Below are 25,581 nucleotides of genomic sequence, written 5' to 3' on the forward strand. Positions count from 1 at the left end.
ATATATATATATATACACATATATATATAAATAAATTTATTTTTTAAAAAAAACGAAGAAAAAAGTGGGAATCAGGAAGAGAGGAGGGAGTATCCACAAGCATGAAAACTTGCATGCCTTTAACATAAAGTAACTTTCATCTTTTCATACATAAAGTTTTAAAAATTAATTAAAAAAACAAACATCCTCCAATTTGTGAGCACACTTTGATTAATGCTGAAGGCAATTAAGAAAGTGAGATTTCCTTTTATGTTCCTCAACGTCTACTAGTAATAACATAAAGTCTCCAAAAATCCTGTTCTTAAATATTCAGGCATAACTCTTGGTGGTCCTGCAGGATGTAAGCATCCATACCATTCAATTCCCACATTTAAAGATTTGAGGGGCTTCCCTGGTGGCGCAGTGGTTTAGAGTCCGCCTGCCGATGCAGGGGACACGGGTTCGTGCCCCGGTCCGGGAAGATGCCACATGCTGCGGAGCGGCTGGGCCCATGAGCCATGGCAGCTGAGCCTGAGCATCCGGAGCCTGTGCTCCGCAATGGGAGAGGCCACAGCAGTGAGAGGCCCGCGTACCGCAAAAAAAAAAAAAAAAAAATTTGAATCTACTTGGCATACTCCAACTTACTAGTGAGTGGGAGGCACAGAAAACAGAGGACTCAGTAATTTCCCTGACTTTTGCATGACCTGAGGGCTTTCTCCAGGATCAAATATAAAGTTTATGTCACACATTTTAGGGGTTCAATAAATATTTGCCACCTTAATACCAAGCTACTCTCTAGAAGTGGAAATTTAGCACTACTAATTTTCTTTTTTAAAAAAAACCTTATGTTGGGCTTCCACGGTGGTGCAGTGGTTAGGAATCCGCCCGCCAAGGCAGGGGACACAGGTTCAAGCCCTGGTCCAGGAAGATCCCACATGCCGCGGAGTAACTAAGCCCATGCCCCACAACTGCTGAGCCTGCACTCTAGAGCCGGTGAGCCACAACTACTGAGCCCACGTGCCACAACTACTGAAGCCTACATGCCTAGAGCCCATGCTCCGCAACAAGAGAAGCCACCACAATGAGAAGCCCGTGCACCACAACGAAAAGTACCCCCCCCCCCGCTCACCACAACTAGAGAAAGCCCGCGCGCAGCAACAAAGACCCAACGCAACCAAAAATAAATAAATAAATAAAAAGAATTGGCTACCATCTTTAAAAAAACAAACTTATTTCAAAGTGTTCTTACATTTTAATTTGAGGAACCAAATGGTTAAGGATCTATTACAATAAATTCAATTCTTCAATCAACGATGTAATCTTCCCAATTTAAATCTTTTCTCTCTCTCCACTCACCCTTCTGTACCTATATTATCTCCTTTCAAATCTTAATCTATCTGCCTGGATGATTTTAATCCCATGAAGCTATTCAAAGCTATATGGGCACAAGTATAAAAATGAACTACATACAAACCAATTAAAATATCTTTCCAGAAGATCATTTAAAATTTTCATTTGCACATGGAAAAGCTATTTTCTACCACAGGATTTCTGGGTAGCTCCTTTCCGAGCATTTATCATTAAGTTTATTTGAAAGCTGTTGCCCTTCATTAACATCTATAGTGGTGATAGTCTACTCCCTGAGTGGATCAAGCATATAGATTGTTCCTAGTTCCATTTCAAAGTCTAATCCATGCACTGAATCTTACCAGTCCACGATAAGAGAAGTATAAAAATTGAGAAAAAGCATTTGGAAACTTTTATAGCAACTTAACATTGCCACAACATTCAAGTACCTCATCAGTGGGCTCTGAAGAATAAGATAGTTATCGGTGTGGTTGTTATCGAACTTAGGTGGTAAATCACATGACACAAGCTGGGTACTAGGCATGCTTAATAGGACCCTGTATCAGTCACCAACAGACTGTGGTTGGGGGTGGGGGTGGGTTACAAAAAATCTGGTTCTGCATCAGAGATAGTCTGAAAAACACTGATGTAACTTTTAACTCTTCTGAAAACATGAAGGATTTGACAAACACTCCGGTTTTTTTCTTTGCTAACAATCTCTGACACTGTAAAATCCTGATAAAAGATGATGCAGAGTAATACAAATGCCAAAAAAATTAAAATACATACACACACACACAAAAATGGAGAATGACAATTACCAAAAATCGGGTTGCAGTATCAATTCTCATCAAGTATATTACTGATGCACCACCATGTTGAGTATATAACACTGGTTACCCCAATCTTCTTCTATATTATTCCAAGTTTTTTCTATGGAAATATACTTCCATAAGGCTTCAAAGTCAACTTAAAGTCAATTTTATTGGACTATAACTGCTACATAGTGATACATTACACATACCAATACAGAAAGATACCAACACAGGAGAACAAATTAGTTTACCATGAATTCCATGATGGTTCCTCCTCCACACACACACCACCATAAAAACCTACTCTACAAATCCAATAATAGAAAATTAATAAGCTCATACAGTAGATGAGGAACGGAGGTAGATTAAAGATGGGATATGAAAACACATAATTTGAATAGCTGCAGAAAGAGACCGTGACCCACAAAGCTAGTAATAGTACTAAAAATGAATATAAAGAAAAATATATCTGGTCTACTTTTTGACTGAAACAGATGGGTTAAACCTAATTTTCTAGGAATATATGATCAAATAAAAATTACAAGTAAAAAATTTTTCTTTAAAGGTACTACTGCATGTTACAAACTAGTGTTAAATAGGACACCTGTGGAGAAGCATTTTTAATGTGTAAAATATTTCTAATGGTGTTAATTTGTCAACAAATTGCCAAACTACTAATTAAGATGGTTTATAGCCTCTAATGTAATCATTTAATTCCTTTCATATGTGTAGTTATGTTTCCATTTTTATTCCTAATTTACATGTGTATTTACATGTGTCTTCTGTTTTATTTTCTGATCAGACTTACCAGGACTTTATTTTATTCGCTGTTTCAAAGAACCAGCTCTAACCGTTACTGAAATATTGCTTTTTTCCTATTTCACTAAATTCTACTTAATCCCTACTTTCCACTGTCGCAATGTTTATTCTTTCTCTGGTTTCTTAACCTGGAAATAAGTTCATCTATTTTTGTTCTTCATTTCCTAATTAATGCATTTACAGCTTTATCTCTTCCTCTTGCTAAAGACAACGAAAAATACTGTATAAAACTTTTTCCTAACCAACATCTTAAAAACAATAATGATCTGCAGTGGGGAAGTCCCAAGACAATTTTTGGATAAAAGTCAAAACCCAGAGAGATAAGTGGAAGTCTGAGTAACAACAAATGGGAGAGAGGAACAAATGGGGGAAGAGGGACAGCATTAAAAGTCCAAGGCCAAATCAAGGTGAAGAATTTTGGGGGAGATCACTCCCACATTAAGCTGAGACCCAGCCCACCCTCAAAGAACTCATTTTGTCTCAGGGTAAGTACAAACTACACAGAGGTCAGTACACGATAAGAAAAAAGGAAAAGGGTGTGAAGAAAACCATCCTAGAGAAGTTGAAACCAATCCCAGGGAAGATGTGCATCCAGGAGAACAAAAGACCTTTATGTTTAAGGCATCCCTAATGGCAATGTTTACAGGATCCAGCAGAAGCCAAATCAAAGCCTCTCTATCGGAGGGCAAATTCATCTTGGGCCTTGGAGAACCTTACAAATAATTCAATGACAACCATGAAGCAGATACAGACAACAAATCACATAAAGAAATAAAACAACATGAACAACAACCAACAGAAACATCCCTCACAAGACTTCAGCTTCTGGAATTACTGGACAGATTTTAAAACAATAATTCTAATCTGTTTAAACAAATATATGACAAACTTGAAAATATCTGCATGGTATAAAAAGCTTTTTAAAAAATCAAGTACCAAAAAAGAACAAACGTTACTTCTAGAAATGGAAAACACAATGGCAAAATTTAAAAACTCAGTAGACTAGACCTAAAAGAAAAAATTCTGATTGATCAGAAGAGATCATCCATTAATGCATGAAAGGAAGAAATAGAAAGAAACAGAAAAGAGATTAAAAGACATGGCAGATAGTGAAAAGATCTGGAAAATATTTAATCAGAGTCTCAGAAAAAGAGGAGAGAGAATAAATGCAACAGCTGAAGAGATAACAGCTTAATTTTTTCCAGAACTAATGAAACTCACCAAATCCACAGATTCAAGAAGCCCTACAAACCCCAAGAAGAATAAATAGAAATACACAAGTGAGTTCTACTTTCTGGAACTGATTAATATATCCATTGTGGCCTAACAGTCAATTTTTGTACCCACTACACCTGTATTTTAAAGTTTTGTACAAATTTATTTGTACAGAGCTGTGTGTGTGCACAAACACACACATGCTCGCTAATCAAATTTTCCATTTCCTTTTTATTGTGTACTTCATATATTTCTAAAATACAGAAATTAGAAGTCTCTCCATTACGCACGTAGGTGCAGTTTCTCCTGGTATTTACATCAGCTCAATGTACTTCTTAGCTCTGTTAAGTAAATAAGTGTTTTGTGACTTTCATCAGTAAGAAAAATATCCTCTTTATCTTTTTAAAATGTGTTTGATCTTGAATTTGATTATGACTAACCAATATCAGTACTATTATATTTTCTTTCCTATGATTTCCATTTGCCCACTCTATCGTTTTTCCCCTAGTTTCACTGATATTTTTCTTATATGTGTTCCTAGTCAAACAGTTCTACAAGGTTTATTAGGAAAAAGAGCAGTCCCCCATATCCTTCCTCCCCCTCAACAGTTGCCTCTCCCTAAAAATAATCTGCTTATTCTTTCAGATGATTCTTTTGTCATTTACTATCACATCATTAAATAACATGCTTGTATTGCTACTTCCTGATTTTTCAGTATTAAATATTATTACATTATGCAAATTGAAGATTTAGATTTCTTTCAGCCAGCCTAACCATACATTCCAAGCCCACTTTCCAACCTTTGGTTAGGTCAAGGGTCACAATTACACTATTATGAAGTTCAAATATTATTTATACACTTCAACCTCCAGCCATGGCAGATTAGGTGGTAACAGACTAGGGCTACCAGCATAAACAACTAGAAAACTAGACAAAATATATGAAATTACTGTTTTCAGACACTGAACGACAGACAGTGAACAGCAGGTCTATGACCTCTGAGAGAAAAGAAAGAAGGCAGATGAAAACCACAAGTGTCCCAGTTTTCTGCTCTTCTGGCACTTACTGGACATTGGCACTGGGTCCAACGGTCTCAATGAGCAGAGGGGGACAGTGTTCAAAATTTGAAGACGCTGAGGCAACTGAAATTTATGGGGCAAAATACCACACAGGGGGAACTAGTACAAAAAGAATTCCAGAAATCTACATACAGGAATCCTGTGGTAGCCAGTTTTCATAACAGCCCTCCTGAAGACACCCTGATAGAGTGAGTGTAAACAATGAATTTAGGGAGGAAATAAAAAAGAACACCAGTCACATGTACTCTTTCAGAATATAGAGGAGGAAACATTTCCTGAAACCAGTATTTCTTTGGTACCAAATCTAAAAACAACATAAAAGAAAGCCACAGATAAATACCTCTCATGACACAGACGCAAAACTCCTCCTGAAAATATTAGCAAATTGAAAATAAAAAGGATAATACATCATGATCAAATGAGATCACCCTTGGGAGGGAAAGTTGATTTAAAAAATCAACCTAAATCACTGTTTCTACAGAACGAAGGAGATAACACACGATCATCTCAATATAAGCAGAAAAGGCATTGGATAAAATGCACTCACGATAAAAACTCGCTAATTTGCTCTTGAACTGTGTTCATTCTTTTCTTCAACATATCTATAGGATTGTTTATTTTGAAGATCTGTTTTTTTAAAAAAAAATGTTCCTTCTACATGAATATGTCATTCTCTCTTACCTCTTTGAGAGGTACCAATGACACTTGAAAAAGTTTCTTTCTGTTTGCTTACTTATGTTAGATTCTTCTGTATACTGATTTTTGTGCTTCTCTTCCATAACGTTGGCTTTCCTGAAATACCTATTGATTCTTGGTTGTTGCACATGTAAGAACTCTGTCAACCAGTCTATAAAATACTATTTCTGTTTGCTGCAGGATGTTTTTTTGTGACCACAGAGAGGAAAAACAGCTCAAAGGGGTAGGCGAATAGTTCATCTTCTGAGCATAGGAGGTCCTAGTTCCTCCAGGGTATTTCTATCCCCTTTAAGGCTCTGACCTAAATTTATAATCAGTGTTCCACCCAGAGGGCATCTGTACCTGCTACCTGGCATAAAAGTTGGACTGTTGTTCCAATGCCTCTGTACTCAACCAACCACACTGACAGTTTTCCGAGGATCTTGAAGCACCACTATTATTACCTTTTTTCAAGTCTTCTCCTGAATATGTTTTGAGTTAACACTTTTTCTTTAAATTGGTCCCAATGGCCTTCTGCCCTCCAGATTCCTCACACTAGTCCTCCCAGAAAGGAACCCTTTTACTAACAACCAGCTTTGCTGAAGTTACTCTGTTTAGTTTTTAATCTTAAATTTTTTGCTCCACTTTCTAAGGATTTGAGGTGATTCTAGGTAATCCCTTAAAACTGAAATGAATTTCTTTGCCATTTCCTCAAATAGTCTTAGGTTATCCTGAAAGTCACCACTTTCAACATAATAGTTCAGTACAATTGTCCTCTAATGGAATGATGGGGAACTGATTTTTTAAATACAACTGAATGTTTTAAAATTCATTAACACAAATTTAAAAAGCTGTTATCGTTTTCATTTACCTTTCCATTCACATTCTTAAAGTATATGAACTATATAAAAAGATATTATAAACACCTACTGTTATATAACTTATATATATATATAAACTACATTAATTAACATTTAAGTAGAGCTCACCTTTTTTCATTCATATAATCTACGTTAACTGCCCATTAGATGAAAAAAAAAACTGGACAATGCATTGCCTTCTGAGATATTATTTTTTTTAATAAACTAGGTATCTAAAACACATTTCCAATTCTCAAAATTTGGTAATAATGAACCAAGAGCTCTTTGAATGGGTAAACAAAAGAAAGTTTAAATCATACAAACAGACATTAAAGATAAGGCAAAAAATAGCTATTTGCATTAATCCCTAAGGTGGTAACAAAGTCCTTCAAAACAGAGATGCAGCAATCCTACTCACCCTAATAGGTCACTTACTACACTGTAACTGCTGCATCTGCTTATAAAAACAACAAAACCCAGAATACTATTTTAAAAATCATAGATACTTTAGATTTAGAAAGGATTCAAAGGACTTGCATTTGACCCCCAAACCTACTACCCATTAGTTGATGCCTTCGATAAGTTACTTAAAAGGCCTAGTTTCCTTAAGCATACAATAGGGATAGCACTATCAGCCTAGGATTGCCATAAGGACCAACAAATGAAGTTAAGTATTACTTTCTAAACCAGGATTTCTCTTTTCATTTTAACTCATGATCTTTTTTAGTAAACATCAAAACTTCCCTACTATTTTGTACGAGAAAACTAAAGCAAATTTCCCCCCAGATGTAATACTGATAGTGCTTTTCCAATTTCACACCATCCTATCTAAATCTACTGCCTCTCTCTACTCCTAATCCTATTAAACAGCCAGCACCACCAACCTTGTCAATCTCCTCAGATAAGAAAACTAAGGCCAACCAGAGAGGTTATGTGGCTTCACCAAGGTCATATACTTATTTAACAATAAAGGCGAGACTCTGACTCCCAGGGCAGTGTTCTTTCCACTTCATTAAATCTTAAAAATACAATGCTACACATTATCTCATCTGAGGTTTGTAGATTCTTTTAAATCTACTTACTCATAGGCATGAGGAAAAAAACTAAACACAAAGTTATTTTGGAGTATTTACCTTTCTGCATGCAGGACAAAGCCCATTTTCATCAGTGCGAATTCGATGCCAACAAAATCGGCAAATCTGGTAGCCACAGGTGCAAGGGAAAAAGTTGATATCATCTATCTCCAAGGGCTCCATGCAAAGAGGACATTCCACAGGGTCTTCCTTCACATCAGGACTGCGAGACATCTTCACGTTTATTAAACAGCAGCAAAAGTTTATAATAATTTAAGGGAGAAGGAGGGTCAGCGCTAGGAACTAAACTGTAGAACTTCGAAGACCTGCATAAGAAAAAACAAAATATACTGCTTACTACTGAAAAAATATGGCATATTCAATGATCAAGAATCAAATTTCATAAAAAATTTGAAAACTATTAAACAGATCAATTTTTGCTATCTCAGAAGATGGAATTCTGTATATTCTTCATGTCAAGATAAAAGGCATGAGGTTGTTAAATTTTTTGATTCAACAGAAACACAAAAGAACTTCCTTTTTTTAGCTAAAACATTTAATACTAACCAGTACTAATCATAGCATATTTTAGGGGAATAAATACTATGCAGAAACATCTTCACCTTAAAACATACTCTACACTGTCTTATCTTTCACCTAAAAGCTAGTAGTAATACTGCCACATAACTAAAAGAGTATTAAAGTAGTCTAAAATGTGTCCTAATTTACAAAATAAAACTAATGAAGGAGAGCAGTTTCAGTTGCCTGTAATTACATGTTAGTATCAAACCATTACCACAGAAAACATAAGACTTGAAAAAAAAATGCCATAGAACCTAATTGTTTACAATTAAATATGTATTAGTATGCCAATGAAAAATTCACTTCTGGGAAAATACACACGTATTAAACAAAATCAAAATATTCCTTTTTATTATAGAAATGCTACAAAAAGCCTACAGAAAGGGGGAAGAGAACAAATAGATATCCATGCCTCAAAGTCTTTTTAAAAATTAAATAATTTATCTTTTTAGATTACGGAGAATTGAAAATTTTCAGGCTAAAGTCACTGTTAAATTAAAACGCTATGTCAAAATAACAGAGATATTCTGTTTGTTTACATAATTTGACAAACTAATTCTAAAGTTTACATGAAAGAGTAAATGCATGAGACATGCTTTGAAACTTTTGTGGAAGAAATGTGGGGATCTGCACTATCAGATACTGAACTGCACTACAAAGCTACAGTAACAAATAATTTGATATTGGTACAAAAACAGACAAAAGATCAAAGAAACTAAATAGAGAATCTATAAACAGAACCATGAATTAATGAGATTTTAATATTTGATAAAAGGGACATAACAAGGGCTTCCCTGGTGGCGCAGTGGTTAAGAATCCACCTGCCAATGCAGGGGACATGGGTTAGAGCCCTGGTCTGAGAAGATTCACATGCTGCAACCAAGCCTGTGTGCCACAGCTACTGAGCCTGCGCTCTAGAGCCCGTGAGCCACAACTAATGAGCCCGCGAGCCACAACTACTGAAGCCTAGGCGCCTAGAGCCTGTGCTCTGCAACAAGCGAAGCCACCGCAATGAGAAGCCCATGCACCGCAATGAAGAGTAGCCCCTGCTCATCACAACTAGAGAAAGCCCATGCACAGCAACGAAGACCCAACGCAGCCAAAAATAAATAAATGAATTTATTTTAAAAAGGTGTGGGGGGACATAACAAATCAATATGGTGAGGATGGACCCAATTTAAAAGCAGTAACAGGGTCCTGGTCTATCCATTTTAAGAAAGAAACAGTATATAGCTATCTCACACTGCAATCAAAACAAATCCCATATGATCTGTCTAAAGAGCTATACACTGAAATAAACTATTAAAGTGTTAGAAGAAAATAGAATTTTTAAAAATCTTGGGATACAGCAAGTCTTCCTAAGCAGAAACAGAAATTCATAAAAGATAGATATGATCAACTTAGCAATGTGAAAAGAAAAAAACAGACAAATTAAAGCAACAGAGTAAAGCAAGCAACAGAGTAAAGGATATATTCACTGTATACAAGAGTCACTATCCAGAATATATAGAAATCTTACAAGCAATTTTTAAAAGGCAAACAAGTCAAAAGAAAAAATGAGAACAGAATATGATGAGTAGTTCACAAAAGAATTACAAATGATTACAACATATGAAAAGATGATCAACCTCTTTAGTTAGTAAACAGTGAGGTAGCATTTTTCCCCCACCAGCCTGTCAAAGTTAGTCTCCCCCGGCAAAGCAGAGATTATCACTGATCTAAGTTCTTCTTTACAAAGGGAAATGGGAGCACAAAGAGTACCTTGCCTTAAATTGCACAGCTATTAAGTGGTGCAGCCTGGATTCATTCCAGGAATTAGCCCCACATCTGTGCTTTTAACCACTCCCTTAAACCACCTTAGACTCTATCCTACATAAATACTCACACATGTGCACCAAGTACTTTGCTATATGTTTTGCAGCATTGTTCATAAGAGTAGAAAACTGCAAACAATGTTAACTATCCATCAGTTGGCAAATCATTAAGTAAATAATGATATAGCCGTAAGGTTGATGTGTGTTGAATCAGGAGATGTCTATTATATAGGATTTTTTAATTTGTAAAAGTAAATTGGAGACTAACGTAAATATATAACTACTTCCACGTAAATATAAAAACTCTATGCGTATATATTTGATTTGTGTCTCGAAGAAAATAAAGCACATTGAAGGTTATACACCAAAATGTTATCCATATCACAAAAGACAAAATGGAGGTACTAATTTTATTTTGAAAATCTGTATTATCTGTATTGCTACAACAAACATTTTTGCAATTCAAATGGCCAAACTTAAAATAAGAAATTATTTTCATCTCTTTTAGGAAAATTAAATCTGACTTTTGTTAATAATTAGAAGAAAAATAAAATGAAATATCTTTTTATGAACCTATAATTATTTCAAAATATAAGTTTCTTAAAAAGAAAAAAATGGTATATGTATTTATAAACAATTCAGGAATCCTGGTCTGCAGACCCAGTTTTGCCACTATCAGTTTCCTCATATATAAAATGAGGGGTTTAATCTTATGGTTACCAGGGGGGGAAAGGGGGAGAGGGATAAATTGGGAGATTGGAATTGACATATACACACTATTATGTATAAAATAGATAACTAATAAGGACCTACTGTATAGCACAGGGAACTCTACTCAATACTCTGTAATGACCTATATGGGAAAAGAATCTAAAAAAGAGTGGATATATGTATAACTGAGTAACTGATTCACTTTGCTGTACAGCAGAAACACAACACTGTAAATCAACTATACTCCAATAAAAATTCAAAAAGAAACAAACAAACAAATAAATAAAATGAGGGGTGTTAAAGAATGCAAAAGTAAGACTGCCAACTTCAAAGCCCATGTCCTTTCCAATATGGTAAGACAGAAGTTATGATTACTGAAGGCTCAGTCGCATATTCTTCGGTATATAGTGCAAATGTCCTCAAAGTAAAAGTGAAATTACTCTTTCAAAAATTTAAATTCTACAGGAAATCTCTACTTCATTATTTAAGTTCTTGTTCTCTATATCACCTGCAACTAATAACGCAACACAGTATAAATTCTTTTTTTTTTTTTAAGTTACAAGATTTATTACTTAGAAATCCCAGAAATGGAGGGGGGTGGCGCGCAGGGGGACCACACTGAGCCGGGGGAAGGGCAGTCCTCCACTTCAGGTTAAGAGTGAGCCAGAGACAGAGAGCAGGGTAGCAAGCATGTGTTGGTTGGGGCAGACTTTTCTTGGGCTCAACTCTACGCGGTCATTTTTTTTTTTTAATAGATCTTTATTGGAGTATAATTGCTTCACAATACTGTGTCAGTTTCTGTTGCACAACAAAGTGAATCAGCCATATGCATACACATGTCCCCATATCCCCTCCCTCTTGAGCCTCCCTATTCCATGCCTCTAGGTCATTGCAAAGCACCGAGCTGATCTCCCTGTGCTATGCTGCTGCTTCCCAGTAGCTAACTGTTTTACATTTGGTAGTGTATATATGTCGATGCTGCTCTCACTTCGCCCCAGCTTCCCCCTCCCCCCACCCCAGATCCTCAAGTGCATTCTCTACGTCTATGTCTTTATTCCTGCCCTGCCACGAGGTTCATCAGTGCCATTTTTTTTTTTTTTAGATTCCATATATATGTGTCAGCATACGGTATTTATTTTTCTCTTTCTGACTTACTTCACTCTGTATGACAGACTCTAGGTCCATCCACCTCACTATAAATAACTCAATTTCATTTCTTTTTATGGCTGAGTAATATTGCACTGTATATATGTGCCACATCTTCTTTATCCATTCATCTGTGGATGGACATTTAGGTTGGTTCCATGTCCTGGCTATTGTAAACAGACAACACAGTACAAATTCTGACATACATAAAAATGCTCCTGCATCACCAAAAACCTCCCATGTAGTAAGTGTACAAAATAAAAATCATACACTCAAAATCATGCTCAAAAGTTCCTTATCACTCATAAAGTGCTGTATACATGGTTTTGTACTTAGGACCCTGTTCAAAAGATTTGTATAAAATACACTATAGTGGGATAGGGAGGGTGGGAGGGAGCCTCAAGAGGGAGGGGATATGGGGATCTATGTATACATATAACTGATTCACTTTGTTATACAGCAGAAGGTAACACAACATTGTAAAGCAATTATACTCCAATAAAGATGTTAAAAAAAAAAAAAACCAAAACATAGGGCCACTGCTGTATAGCACAGGAAACTCTACTCATTACTCTGTAATGGCCTACATGGGAAAAGCATCTAAAAAAGAATGGATATATGTATAGGTATAACAGATTTACTTTGCTATACACCTGAAACTAACACATTGTAAATCAACTAAACTCCAATAAAAATTAAAAGAAAAGAAAAAAAAACACTATAAAATGTCAAGAACTGCAGCTGCTGTGGAAGACAGTTTGGTGGTTCCTCAAAAAGTTAAACATGGAATTAGCATCTGATCCAGCAATTCCACTTTGGGGGATATACCAAAAGAATTGAAAGGAAGGATTTGAACAGAACTTGTACACAAATATTCATAGCAGAATTATTCACAATACAACCCACGTGTCCATCAACAGATGAATGAATAAACAAAATGTAGTGTATACATACAATGAAATGTTATTCAGCCATAAAAAGAATGAAATTCTGATACATGGTACAGTGTGGATGAACCTTAAAAACATTATGTTACGGGCTTCCCTGGTGGCGCAGTGGTTGAGAGTCCGCCTGCCGATGCAGGGGACACGGGTTCGTGCCCCGCTCCGGGAAGATCCCACATGCCGCGGAGTGGCTAGGCCCGTGAGCCATGGCCACTGAGCCTGCGCGTCCGGAGCCTGTGCTCCGCAACGGGAGAGGCCACAACAGTGAGAGGCCCGCATACCATAAAAAAAACAAAAACAAAAACAAAAAAACCATTATGTTAAGTAAAATAAGCCAGTCACAAAAAACAAAAACTGTATGATTCCACCAATACGAGGTAACTAGAATAGGCAATTCATTGACACAGAAAGCAGAACAGAGGCTGGGAGGGGGAGGGAGAATGGGAAGTTTTTGTTTAATAAGTACAGAGTTTCTGTTTGGGATGATAAAAGGATTTTAGAAATAGAAAGTGGTGATGGTTACATAACATTGTGAATGTACTTAATGCCACTGAATTGTACGCTTAAAAATACTTAAAATGGGGGCTTCCCTGGTGGCGCAGTGGTTGAGAGTCCGCCTGCCGATGCAGGGAACACGGGTTCGTGCCCCGGTCCGGGAAGATCCCACATGCCGTGGAGCGGCTAGGCCCGTGAGCCATGGCCGCTGAGCCTGCGCGTCCGGAGCCTGTGCTCCGCAACGGGAGATACCACAACAGTGAGAGGCCCGCGTACCGCAAGAAAAAAAAAAACTTAAAATGACAAGTTTTACGTTACAAATATTTTACAATAAAAATTTAAAATGAAAATATAATTATACACACTTAAATGCAATATGTAATAAACAGCACTTTCGAAAAAACTTAAGTACTTGGTTGCTTAATTAATCCTTTAGTTTTCTGCCAATGTGGCAGTGAATCTGTGATAAATGTGTGTATGATGCAATTCCACTGAATAGTTACATAGAAATTACATTCCTGAATACATTATACACCCCAAATTACATGTACACTATAATTACACATAAGAGAAAAGCTATTTATAGATATGAAATATACACACACACACTTTGAATGGTAACTAGAATAGCATCTTAAGTTTCCATAAAAACCATAAATTCAATATATACATATAACTAGAAACTAACATTTTTTAAAAACCTATAAATTTACGTACAATACCACACAGCTTATATTTTACTTAGCCAATGTTTTATAGCTAGAAATTCTTGTTTCTTTAACAATCAGTCCATTCTCAATACAATGGACGCTCCAGGAGAGAAGTTAACTGGTGCATCACATTTACGATGGTATACCAGGCAGCTACAACATGACTGGGGGTAAATAGTAAGCACTCACGTATTTGATGAATGAATAATAAATAAAAGGAGGAAAGAATTATTTGTTATATGTCAGTTTTGGCTGACAACACTCTTCAAAAGTAGGAAACAATGCTCCAGGTTGTTCACTGTTTCTGTATTAGGCATATACTTCACAAAGCATGTTACTCATATAAACTACACAAAGGCAAAAACAGATTGAACAGTAGCTATGAACAGTTTGCCAGTGAAAGAGCAAGGTAAGTCAACTGACTAAATATCAGCACCAATACCTCTTTGCCTTTTTAAATTAAATACCAAAATACCAATATACATATACCATGAATGCACATTTACAACAGAACTTAAGACTGCCTATACCCAAGTTAGGAAGGCAGGAAAGCGGATTTATTTTCTCATAGAAATAAACATCTCGTTTAGACATTTTCTCATAGAAAAAAAATCTACCTAAGAATTTAAAGTCTCTCTCATAAAAGGTTAAGTTGCAGTTATACAAAAAAATCGATTATGTGGGGCTGCTTTCTACCTCCCCACCAATTTGTTCTTTATTTATTAACTTATTTGTACTTTATATTCTTTTTTTTTTTTTGGCCGCTGCATGGCTTGTGGGATCTTAGTTCCCCAGCCAGGAACTGAACCTGGTCCCAGGCAGTGAAAGCACCAAGTCCTAACAGCTGGACCGCCAGGGAATTCCCTGTACTTTATATTCTTAAGATGTAAATAAAAATCAGCATACAAGTCATCTCACATAATATATCATGTCCCCTAAGTATCTTTTGCAGGAGAAGGGGTAGATAGATAAGGGTGGAAGGAGACAAAAAATGTTTTTCCAATAGAAAGCAACCTTCATGAGGACAGAGACTGTTTCACTTGTTAGCGTATCCAAAAATCCTAGAAGAGTTCTTGGCAGATAGCAAACACTTAACAAATATGTGTCAAATGGAAGGAAAACAAGAAAGAAGGGATGAAGGAAGAAAGGGAGTGAAGGAAAGGGAAGTACCTATTCATTCATCCATAAATGTGCAAGCACATATTGTAAGAGTCACTGAACAAAACTGTGCTAATCTTTACAAGTCTACATGTAGCAAATACACATTAGACATAGTAACAGACTTCTGTGAACGCCTCACTGAAAAGGCAAAGGTTTTTCTATTTTCTTATGATGTAACACTACTAAAAAAAGTAATTTCTAATTTGCATGTAGTATTCATTTGTATAGTTAGAGCAATGTGATGTTGATTTGGGAGAGTTGTTCAACAAAATCCACCGATTTATCAGCTGTACAAAGACAACAGAGATGACAAACCATTTAAATCAAAGCCATAAAGAAACGCAACTGCTGCATACAAATATATTTTCAAAAACCTAACACTATGAAAATATAAATGTATAAAAAAAATTGAAGATGAACATTTTGTGAAAAATCAAGTTTAAAGAAAAAAGGTTTGTGACAACTTTCCTTTAAATAAAGTTTTCAAACACATTTAAAATGGTTCAAGTAAAAATATCTAATTCAAGCCAATTTGGTAAAGATCTCTACCATAAAAAGCATAGTAGGCAGAACTTAACAATGATTAGTCTTTTAAAGGGGGAGAGAGTTTTAAAAAAAAAAAGAGCACATTTAGGCTCTCTTATCAAGAAAGCTGATTATTCTAATTGTACCCAGTATACCAATAACATTACTTATAATTCTCTCTAGGTAAAAAGTTTTAACTTTATTAGAAAACTTAGATGGCTGGCCACTGAAGGTTTTTGCCATCTAAGAGTTTGTTTTTACCTTCATTCACTCAGTGATTCAATAAATAGTTATTAAGCCCTTGTTTCAAATTCTAGTCTAGGTCTTTGGGATACTTTAGTGACTCTAACAGGCAAATATCTCCACCTTTGTTTCCTGTTCTAATTCAAAATCTAAACAAAAATCATAATAAGTCAGTAAATTAAGTATGATAAAAGGTGAGAGAAGGTACCAGAGTCAGGCTGCAATTTAAATGGGCCAGTTGGAGTAGATTTCATTGAAAAGGTAATATTTAACAGAGGAACCTGAGTAAGCCATGCATACACTGAGAACAGACGAGGCAAGGAAAAAATCAGTAGGGAGACCCCAAGAAGGGAAACTGCCTGAAATGCTTGAAGAACAGCAAATTCAGAGTGGTTAGAGTAGAATAAGCAAGGGAAGAACAATTTGAGATAAGGTCAGAGCAATGTGGAGGTCCAGGAACTGGCAAGGGTTCATTATCGGCCATTGGAATAGCTTTGGCTTTCTTTGCGAAATACATGAAGAGGACCCGAGAGTTTTAGAAAGAGGAATGGCAATGGATTTGACTTATATTTTCAAAAGATCTCTCTGGGTTCCACTTCCAGCGTGACAGCGTAAGGAGCTCCATGAGCTCATTCCCCAGCAAAACTGCTGAAAACTATTTAAAACCAACCATTTAAACTATCCAGAAATGATGCTAAGAGCATAAGGCAAATGAAGAAACGCTTATTCAAGAAAATCTACTAAAACTCAGGAAAAACAACAGTACTCTGTGGTATCTGACTAAAAACTGTTCCCTCTCTCCTTCCCCCCCCATCTCAGTTCAGTGAGACTCAAACTTCACTCCAGGCTGGCGCTGCCAAGAACACAGGGTTACCACTCTGAGAACCATCTTCCTAGGAGGGGCAGGATATTAGCATTTCTCATCCTGCCCAAAGCTACCCGATGCTGAAGCTAAAGTTCCACGTTAAGTGCAGCCGATAGATGGAGGCTCCCCTCTTCCACCCAACTGCCACTCATGGGAAAGAGGACCTATGTTGCTGCTGCATGTTGAAAATACTATGACCCCAGACTGCCCTCCAACCAGCTACTTCATAAAGCTGGGGTCCTGCACCAGGAAACGCAAGAGACTTGAGGTTACTGTATACCCCTCCAATGAGTGCTCAGTTACTAAACTGGGAGTGTCACACGGAGAAAAAAGTGCACCACTGCCCCCCCTACTCAATGCCAGAGCTCAGCCAGATTTTAACAGGAAGGTAAAGCAGGTCTTAAAACAGATAGCTCTGAATCTCTTCCCAAAAAACTGACTTCATTTGTAATGGTGTCTGAAGTCCAAACCCAAGCACAATCTCAAAACCACGAAGGCTGTAGTGAAAGACAACTGGGAGGAGAGTCAGACACAGGCTGAACTGTAAACCAGCTACTTTGCAGGAAAGAATAAGGAGAATCAGGTTCTTAACTGCTGGATGAACCCTCCTGGGGTCAGAACAAATTTCAAGCTCTGACCTCAAGAACTATGCCTTCAAGTGAGCTCAATTTTTTTTTCAATCAGGCTGAGAAGCAATTTATGTCCTAGGGCATTGTTGAGCAGTCAGTGCTACAGAGTTTAACATCTGGGTGTGGTCAATGAAAGAGACAGTGGAAGAGGGTCCTGCCCGAAACACTGTCATCCCAGTATACATGTGGACATACCCAAATCTGCACACCCCAGGGACACCAACAGATGCTTAACACTGCAAGAGGGAAACAGACTTCACTAAATTAATCCACCCAGGCACTAAACAAATAAGCAAATAACAGTAACAAACCCTGGGAAGGGAAGGAGGAGACTAGTACCCAGAGTTGCTATAATATTATATAAAATGTCCAGTTTCCAACCAGAAATTACAACTGTGCAAAGAAACAAGAAAGTATAACCCATACGCCAGGAAAAAAACAGGCAACAGAAACTGTCTCTGAGAACCACCACATGTTGGATTTAACAAAGACTTCAAAGGAGCCATTTTAAGTATGTTCAAAAAACTAAAGGGAACCATAATTAAAGAAGTAATATATAATGACAATGTCACATCAAATAGAGAATTTCAATAAAGAGATAGATGCATTTTTTTAATGTAAATTCTGGAGTTATAAGTACAATGACTGAAATTAAAAAGTCACTCAAAGCCTGTACATGTAGACTGGCAGAAGAATGAATTGGTGAAAGAGAAGATAGATCAATAGAGATTAAGCAATCCAAAGAACAGAGGGGGAAAAATGAAGAAAAATGAACAGAGCTTCAGAGAAATGTAAAACACCATTAAGCACGTCAACATACACATCATGGGAATACTAGAAGGAGAGAAAAGGAAAAGAAGAAACATATTTGAAGAAACAATGGTATAAAAATGAAGAACTATAGCTACACAACAAAGATGAATCCCAGAAGTACAGTATTGAACAAGGAAGCAAGAAGTAGAATATAACTGTGCTCATATAAATTTCAACAGATAAAAGAAAACTTTTAGAGATGCACATAAGGTGATAAAAAGTCAGGACAGCGATTGCCTCTGGGTGAAAGGGAGAGGGTTATGAAGAGATGAACAGGAAGACGTGTGTATGTTTGGCGGGGGGGGGGGGGGGTGTGTGTGTTCTGAAGTACTTGAAATATTCTATTTTTTTAATTCAAGTATAGTTGATTTACAATGTTGTTAGTTTCTGCTGTACAGCAAAGTGATTCAGTTATACATATGTATACATTCTTTTTTATATTCTTTCCCATTATGGTTTATCACAGGATATTGAATATAGTTCCCTGTGCTATACAGAAGGACCTTGTTGTTTATCCATTCTATATATAATAGTTTGCATCTGCTAATCCCAAACTCCCAATCCATCCCTCCCCCACTCCCCTCTCCCTCAGCAACCACAAGGCTGTTCTCTATGTCTGCAAGTCTATTTGCTTTGTAGATGGGCTCATTTGTGTCATATTTTAGATTCCGCATACAAGTGATATCATATGGTATTTGTCTTTCTCTTTCTGACTTACTTCACTTAGTATGACAACCTCTAGCTGCATCCATGTTGCTGCAAATGGCATTATTTCATTCTTTGTTATGCCTGAGTATATTCCATTGTGTATATATATGTACCACACCTTCTTTATCCATTCATCTGTTGATGGACATTTAGGTTGTTTCCATGTCTTGGCTATTGTAAATAGTGCTTTTGTGAACATAGGGGGTGCGTGTATCTTTTTGAATTATAATTTTGTCCAAATATATGCCCAGGAGTGGGACTGCTGGACCATATGGCAACTCTATTTTTCGTTTCTTGAGGAACCTCCATACTGTTTTCCATAGTGGCTGCACCAACTTACATTACTACCAACTGTGTAGGAGGATTCCCTTTCTCTAAACCCTCTCCAACACTTGTTGTTTGTAGACTTTTTAATGATGGCTATCCTGACCAGTGTGAGGTGGTACTTCATTGTAGTTCTGATTTGCGTTTCTCTAATAATTAGCGATGTTGAGGACCCTTTCATGTGCCTGTTGGTCATCTGTATGTCTTCTTTGGAAAAATGTCTATTTAGGGCTTGTGCCCATTTTTCAATTGGGTTGTTTTGTTGTTGTTGTTTTTGAGACATGTGAGCTGTTTTTATATTTTGGAAATTAAGCCCTGTCAGTCGCATCAGTTGCAAACATTTTCTCCCAGTCTGTAGGTTGTCTTTTTATTTTGTTTATGTTTTCTTTTGCTGTACAGAAGCTTGTAAGTTTGATTAGGTCCCATTTGTTTATTTTTGCTTTTGTTTCTATTGCCTTGGGAGACTGACCTAAGAAAACATTGGTACGATTTATGTCAGAGAATGTTTTGCTTACGTTTTCTTCTTGGATTTTTATGGTGTCATGCCTTATATTTAAGTCTTTAGGCCATTTTGAGTTTATTTTTGTGTATGGTGTGAGGGTGTGTTCTAACTTCATTGATTTACATGTGGCTGTCCAACTTTTCCAACGCAACTTGTTGAAGAGATTGTCTTTTTCCATTGTATATTCTTGCCTCCTTTGTCAAAGACTAATTGACCATAGGTGTGTGGGTTTATTCTGGGCTCTCTATTCTGTTCCACTGATCCACATGTCTGTTTTTGTGCTAATACCACACTGTTTTGATTACTGTAGCTTTGTAGTATTGTCCCAAGTCTTGGAGGGTAACACCTCCTGCTTTTGGGAATTCTGAGTCTTTTATGGCTGCATGTAAATTTTAGGATTATTTGTTCTAGTTCTGTGGAAAACATCATGGATATTTTTGATAGGGATCACATTAAATCTGTAGATTGCTTTGGGTAGTATGGCCATTTTAACAATATTAATTCTTTCAATCCAAGAGCATGGGATTTGACTTTGCTCACCTTCTTTGACTCACCTTCAATGAAATATTCTATTTTAGACCTGGGAAATGGTTACAAAGATGTTTGCTATATAATTAAAGTCTACATGTTTTACATGTATATGTTTTATGTTTCTGAATATACAGTTCTTACTTTTTTCAAAGTCTTAAAAGGAAAAGATAATAGCTGCAATTTTCCCAGAATGGTTAAAAACAACCCCCTGCCCCAGAAAGCTCAACATACCCAAGTGAGATCAATAAATCCACACCCAGACACAAGACAGTAAAACTGCAGAACACTAAAGGCAACAAGAATCTCAAAAGCAAACATTTAAAAAGAACCGTTCACCCAATGAAATGATAATTAGACTTTACAGCAGATTTCTCAATAGCAACAAGTGAAGCCAGAAGGGAAAGACAATATTCAAGATTCTGAGAGAAAATACTGTCAACCTACAGTTCTGGTCCTTGAAAACAATAACCCTTAAGAATGAAAGTAAATGATAAAACAACATTTTTTGAGATAATCGAGCTTTTCACATGGACTGATTATTAGAAGACATTAGTTAAATATGATAGTAGTATTGTGTTTATTTTGTTAAAAAGCTCTTCTAGAGGAGATACATTCTAAAATATTTACAGACTTCATGGTATGATATCTTAGCAGGAAAGGAGGCACAGAATGGGGAAGCGATGAAATGAGAATAGCAAAAGTCCGTAACTACAGAAACTGAGGGATGGAAATAACTGGGTTTCATCACACTATTTGGTCTACTTTCACATATGCTTAAAATTTTCCATGATAAAAATAACTGATTTTAAAATAAGGCTAAATTAAAATTAAAACAAATAAACAAAAATAGAGACAGTTTACCAGTAAGAGACATGCATTAAAGGAATCTGTGAAGATACTCTTCAGGAAGAAGGAAAATGATCTCAGAAGAACAGTCAGAGATTAAAGAAGATGGTGAGGAAAGAATATAGTAAAAATACATGTAAATTGAATCATATTTCTATAGAATATTCTATTTCTGTATAAAATAATATAACTTGTTGGATTTAACAAGGATAAAATAAAACATTAAACAACAACATGGCAGTTGAGAGAGGACTGATATAAGATAAACTGCTATAAGATCCAACTTTGAGAGCAATACAAATAGTAAAATTTCAAGGATAACCACATATTCTCTAAGATCTACTAATTGCACTTCCTTTTATCTTTTTTAGAGAAACCAGTGCACATTTTAATGAGGCACCATGTACAAATAGTTCCAGCACTGTTTGTAACAGCAAAAAAACTGGAAATCTAAATGCCCGTCAAGGAATTCCCTGGCGGTCCAATGGTTGGGACTCCGCGCTTCCACTGCATGGGGCATGGGTTCGATCCCTTGTCAGGGAACTAAGATCCCGCATGCCACAGTGAGGCCACACACACAAAAGAAGTCCATCAATAGGAAATGGCAAATTTATGGCATATCAACAAAATGAAATACTACAGCAATTTAGAAGACTAAGGTAGATCTGTACATACAAACATACTGAATGAAAAAAGCTAATTGCAGGTACTACATGACAGTTTTTACATTAAAAAAGAAACCATATGTTTTCTTTATATACAAACATACAGATGGTCTTCAACTTATGATCGTTCAACTTGCAACTTTATCATTATGCAAAAGCGATGTGTGTTCGGAGAAGACAAAACATACTTCGAATTCTGAATTCTGATCTTATCCCAGGCTAGCGATATGCAGTACAAAACTCTCCTGTGATGCTGGGTAGCGGCAGTGAGCCGCAACTCCCAGTCAGCCACGTGTCCCTGTTAGCCACACCATCAGAACGGTAAACAACCGATACACTTAAACCATTCTGTACCCAGATAACCATTCTGTTTCTCGCTTTCAGTACAGTATTCAATAAATTACATGAGATATTCAACACTTTATTATTAAAAAGGTTTTGTTAGGTGTTTTTGCCCAACTGTATGCTAATGTAAGTGTTCTGAGCACATTTAAGGTAGGCTAGGCTATGCTATAATGTTCAGCATCTTAGGTGTACTAAATGCACTTTTGACTGACAAGATATTCAATTTACTGGAATATAATCCCATAATAAGTCAAGGAAAATATATAATTTTATATGCAAAATCACAGAAAAAAATTAAACACAAGGTGGTAATAGTGGCTACACCTATGAAACAATGAAGAAAATGGGATGGATTGGAAACTTGAGCCTTGTCTATGATTTTTGTAAAGACAGACTATATTTATGCATTTCTCTATAACAACAAATTAATTTTTAAAAATAACTTTAAGGACATTAAACTTTGAATTCTTTCCGTTTAAAGATTGCGTCTATTGTGTTCAACACTGTACCACGGGCAAATGTATAGCAAATAATAGGTTCCCACAACTGGGAGAGGTGGAGGGAGATATGGAAGAGTGACTCAAAAGAAATATACCAAAGTAGCAGACTTTTATCACTTAGTAGAGCAGTTATAAGTAGCTTCTTTTCTTCCTTTTATTTTCTTCTATTTCCCAATTTTTAGAAAATAAACATTTATATTTACAATGGGAAAAGCTATTTTAAATTAGTTAAAAACTAGGTACAATTGACAAATAAAAAGAAACAAAGTGATGAGATGAAAAAACTTTTAAATGTATAATTAGAGAATTAGCATTAATGTGTTTCCTATTAACTTAATGCTCTCTCAGAAGAAGGCTAGGAGTATAAAAAATTAAAGTCCTGATGAAGGTCTTATTAATAAGATAAAATCAAATCTGTATAAAATCAAAGCAGAGACTCATTAATGTGCCAAGTAGTTCTCTGCCATACTTGGGCAGGTTGTCAACAGAAGTAGTTGCCTACATCAACGTATTTTCAATTCAGGAAAAAGAACAGATCTATTTGGGGGAAGGTGCCTAGTAGAAGTGTATGCCTATTTTATAGAGTTTGTAAGAACTGACCCAGAGACTATCTGAAACAAATGCATCCAGGTACCAAAAGCTTAAAGCCCTCCAAGTCACTCTGGACCTATTAAATTAGTTCTTTTAGAGAGGCTTCTGTATATCAATTTACAATATACCAGTAGTAACAGATAAGACAGAAAAAAATTAATCCAAGGAGAAATACTAAACTGAAGTGCAAGGGCCAGGATCATCCTCTCAGAATTAAAAAAAAAATAAATAATAATGTTTATTAGCATGGTTAAGTGTGACCTTTTCTTTACCCAAATCTAGATTCTACCATCTCCTCAATTCTGATCCCAGATCACATGGTGCCAATCAAATGCTCCTCCTCCACCATGAGATCATTTCCAATTCAACCATCCCTAAGTTCTTTTATCCTGCCAGCACTTTGGTGTTCCCACTTCATGTCATGCACCGACTAATAAGGAAGTACATCCTTTCAATTTTTTGTCTGGGTGAGACACAGAAGGGTACAGTAGACAGGAAAGATATGAGATAATCTGGTTTAAAAGTGCCTTTTAAATGGAAAAAATGAATTTTAAACATTAATGCTAAACAAATACAGGAATCAAGCTTATATATGAATACTCCCGGAATTGTCAGTATTATGTACTTCTAGATACATTACCATGCACCCCACCCAGGATAAAATTAAAAGATTAATAATAAGGGTATTTAAGGAGCCTAAGATATAGAAATAATAGCTAATAATTCTCCTTTAAAAAGAAAACAAAAATCAATGTTTCAATTTGTTTTCTTCCTCCCTAATCTCGACATGTGTCTTGCTTCTATTGTGACGCAGTAAAATCCAGAATGGTAACAGTTTTACACTATAAAGCCAAGTAAAAATAGTACATAGTTCAGAATCCTCTGTACATGTACAACTAGTTCATTCCTACTTCAAACAGAAAATGTTAAGCAAACTGTATTTCTGGAGAAAGTCTCAAAGAGAATGTGTGTGTTGGAATGTTTTAAATAATAAAACATTTAATAAACAATAAAGGACCATTGTTACACGACATTAGATCCAATACAATAGTAAAACACACATCATTACCCCCCAAGAAAAGAATTATGTAAAAAAAAGTGGCTTCAAATCTGCATAGAAATGGAAACTCATTCAACCAACTCAAAGGCTGTGTTTCCAATGTGCTAGTTTTAGTAATCTTTAAATTGCACATATAAGGGAATTCGCTGGTGGTCCAGTGGTTAGGACGCTTTCACTGCTGGGGCCTGGGTACGATCCCTGGTTGGGGATGGTTAGGACGCTTTCACTGCTGGGGCCTGGGTACGATCCCTGGTTGGGGAACTAAGATCTCGCAAGCCGCACAGCACGGCCAAAAAATAAAATATAATTAATTAATTTGCACATATAAGTACACTCTATACACATACTTTAAAAGTTCATGATCGGGGCTTCCCTGGTGGTACAGTGGTTGGGAGTCCGCCTGTCGATGCAGGGGACGCGGGTTCATGCCCTGGTCTGGGAAGATCCCACATGCCACGGAGCAGCTGGGCCCGTGAGCCATGGCCGCTGAGCCTGCGCGTCCGGAGCCTGTGCTCCGCAACGGGAGAGTCCACAACAGTGAGAGGCCCGCGTACGGCAAAAAAAAAAAAAAAAAAAAATTTCTTTCTGCATCTTCATACTCTTAACTATAAAATTTCACAAACTTGAAATAATTCGGGGTCACAGCCTTGTTTTCCAATTAGACAAAATTCAGGAAATAAATACAGTAACTGAGAAATACTGACATGAAATACTTACCTACCACATGACAACTACAATGAAACCAAGATCATTCTCAATAATACATGTTGAAGCATTAAGTAAAACTGTCCCTAGTGATGTTAACCAGCACTAACTAAACGTTTACAAAATGTTCCTGATGTTGAGGGCCCCAGTAAAATTCTAAAAACTCATACTATCTGTATATAAAAATACAAAGAGTGAGAAAGTTATCTAGAAGTTTAGAATTGGGTACAGTTTCATATTTCATAGAAGGAAGAAATTCTGTTGGGGGTGCAAAAAGGAGTAATAATGAAAATAAAATATGAAT

General features: G+C 36.4%; 1 protein-coding gene across 7 annotated transcripts in view; it reads right to left on the reverse strand.

Moving 5' to 3' along the window:
• The window catches only part of CNOT4 (CCR4-NOT transcription complex subunit 4), a 137,538-nt gene that overhangs the window by 68,423 nt on the left and 43,534 nt on the right, over window positions 1-25,581 (reverse strand). For all 7 annotated transcript variants that reach the window (XM_029234367.1, XM_029234363.1, XM_029234365.1 and 4 more), the window contains exon 2: window positions 7,923-8,188. In XM_029234367.1, the coding sequence (XP_029090200.1) occupies window positions 7,923-8,096 (174 nt within the window). In that variant the 5' untranslated portion in view covers window positions 8,097-8,188. The remainder of the gene's footprint in view (window positions 1-7,922; window positions 8,189-25,581) is intronic.

Source organism: Monodon monoceros, unplaced genomic scaffold (assembly GCF_005190385.1).
Source record: "Monodon monoceros isolate NGI ecotype Baffin Bay Population unplaced genomic scaffold, NGI_Narwhal_1 Super_Scaffold_2, whole genome shotgun sequence".
Lineage (NCBI taxonomy): Eukaryota > Metazoa > Chordata > Mammalia > Artiodactyla > Monodontidae > Monodon > Monodon monoceros.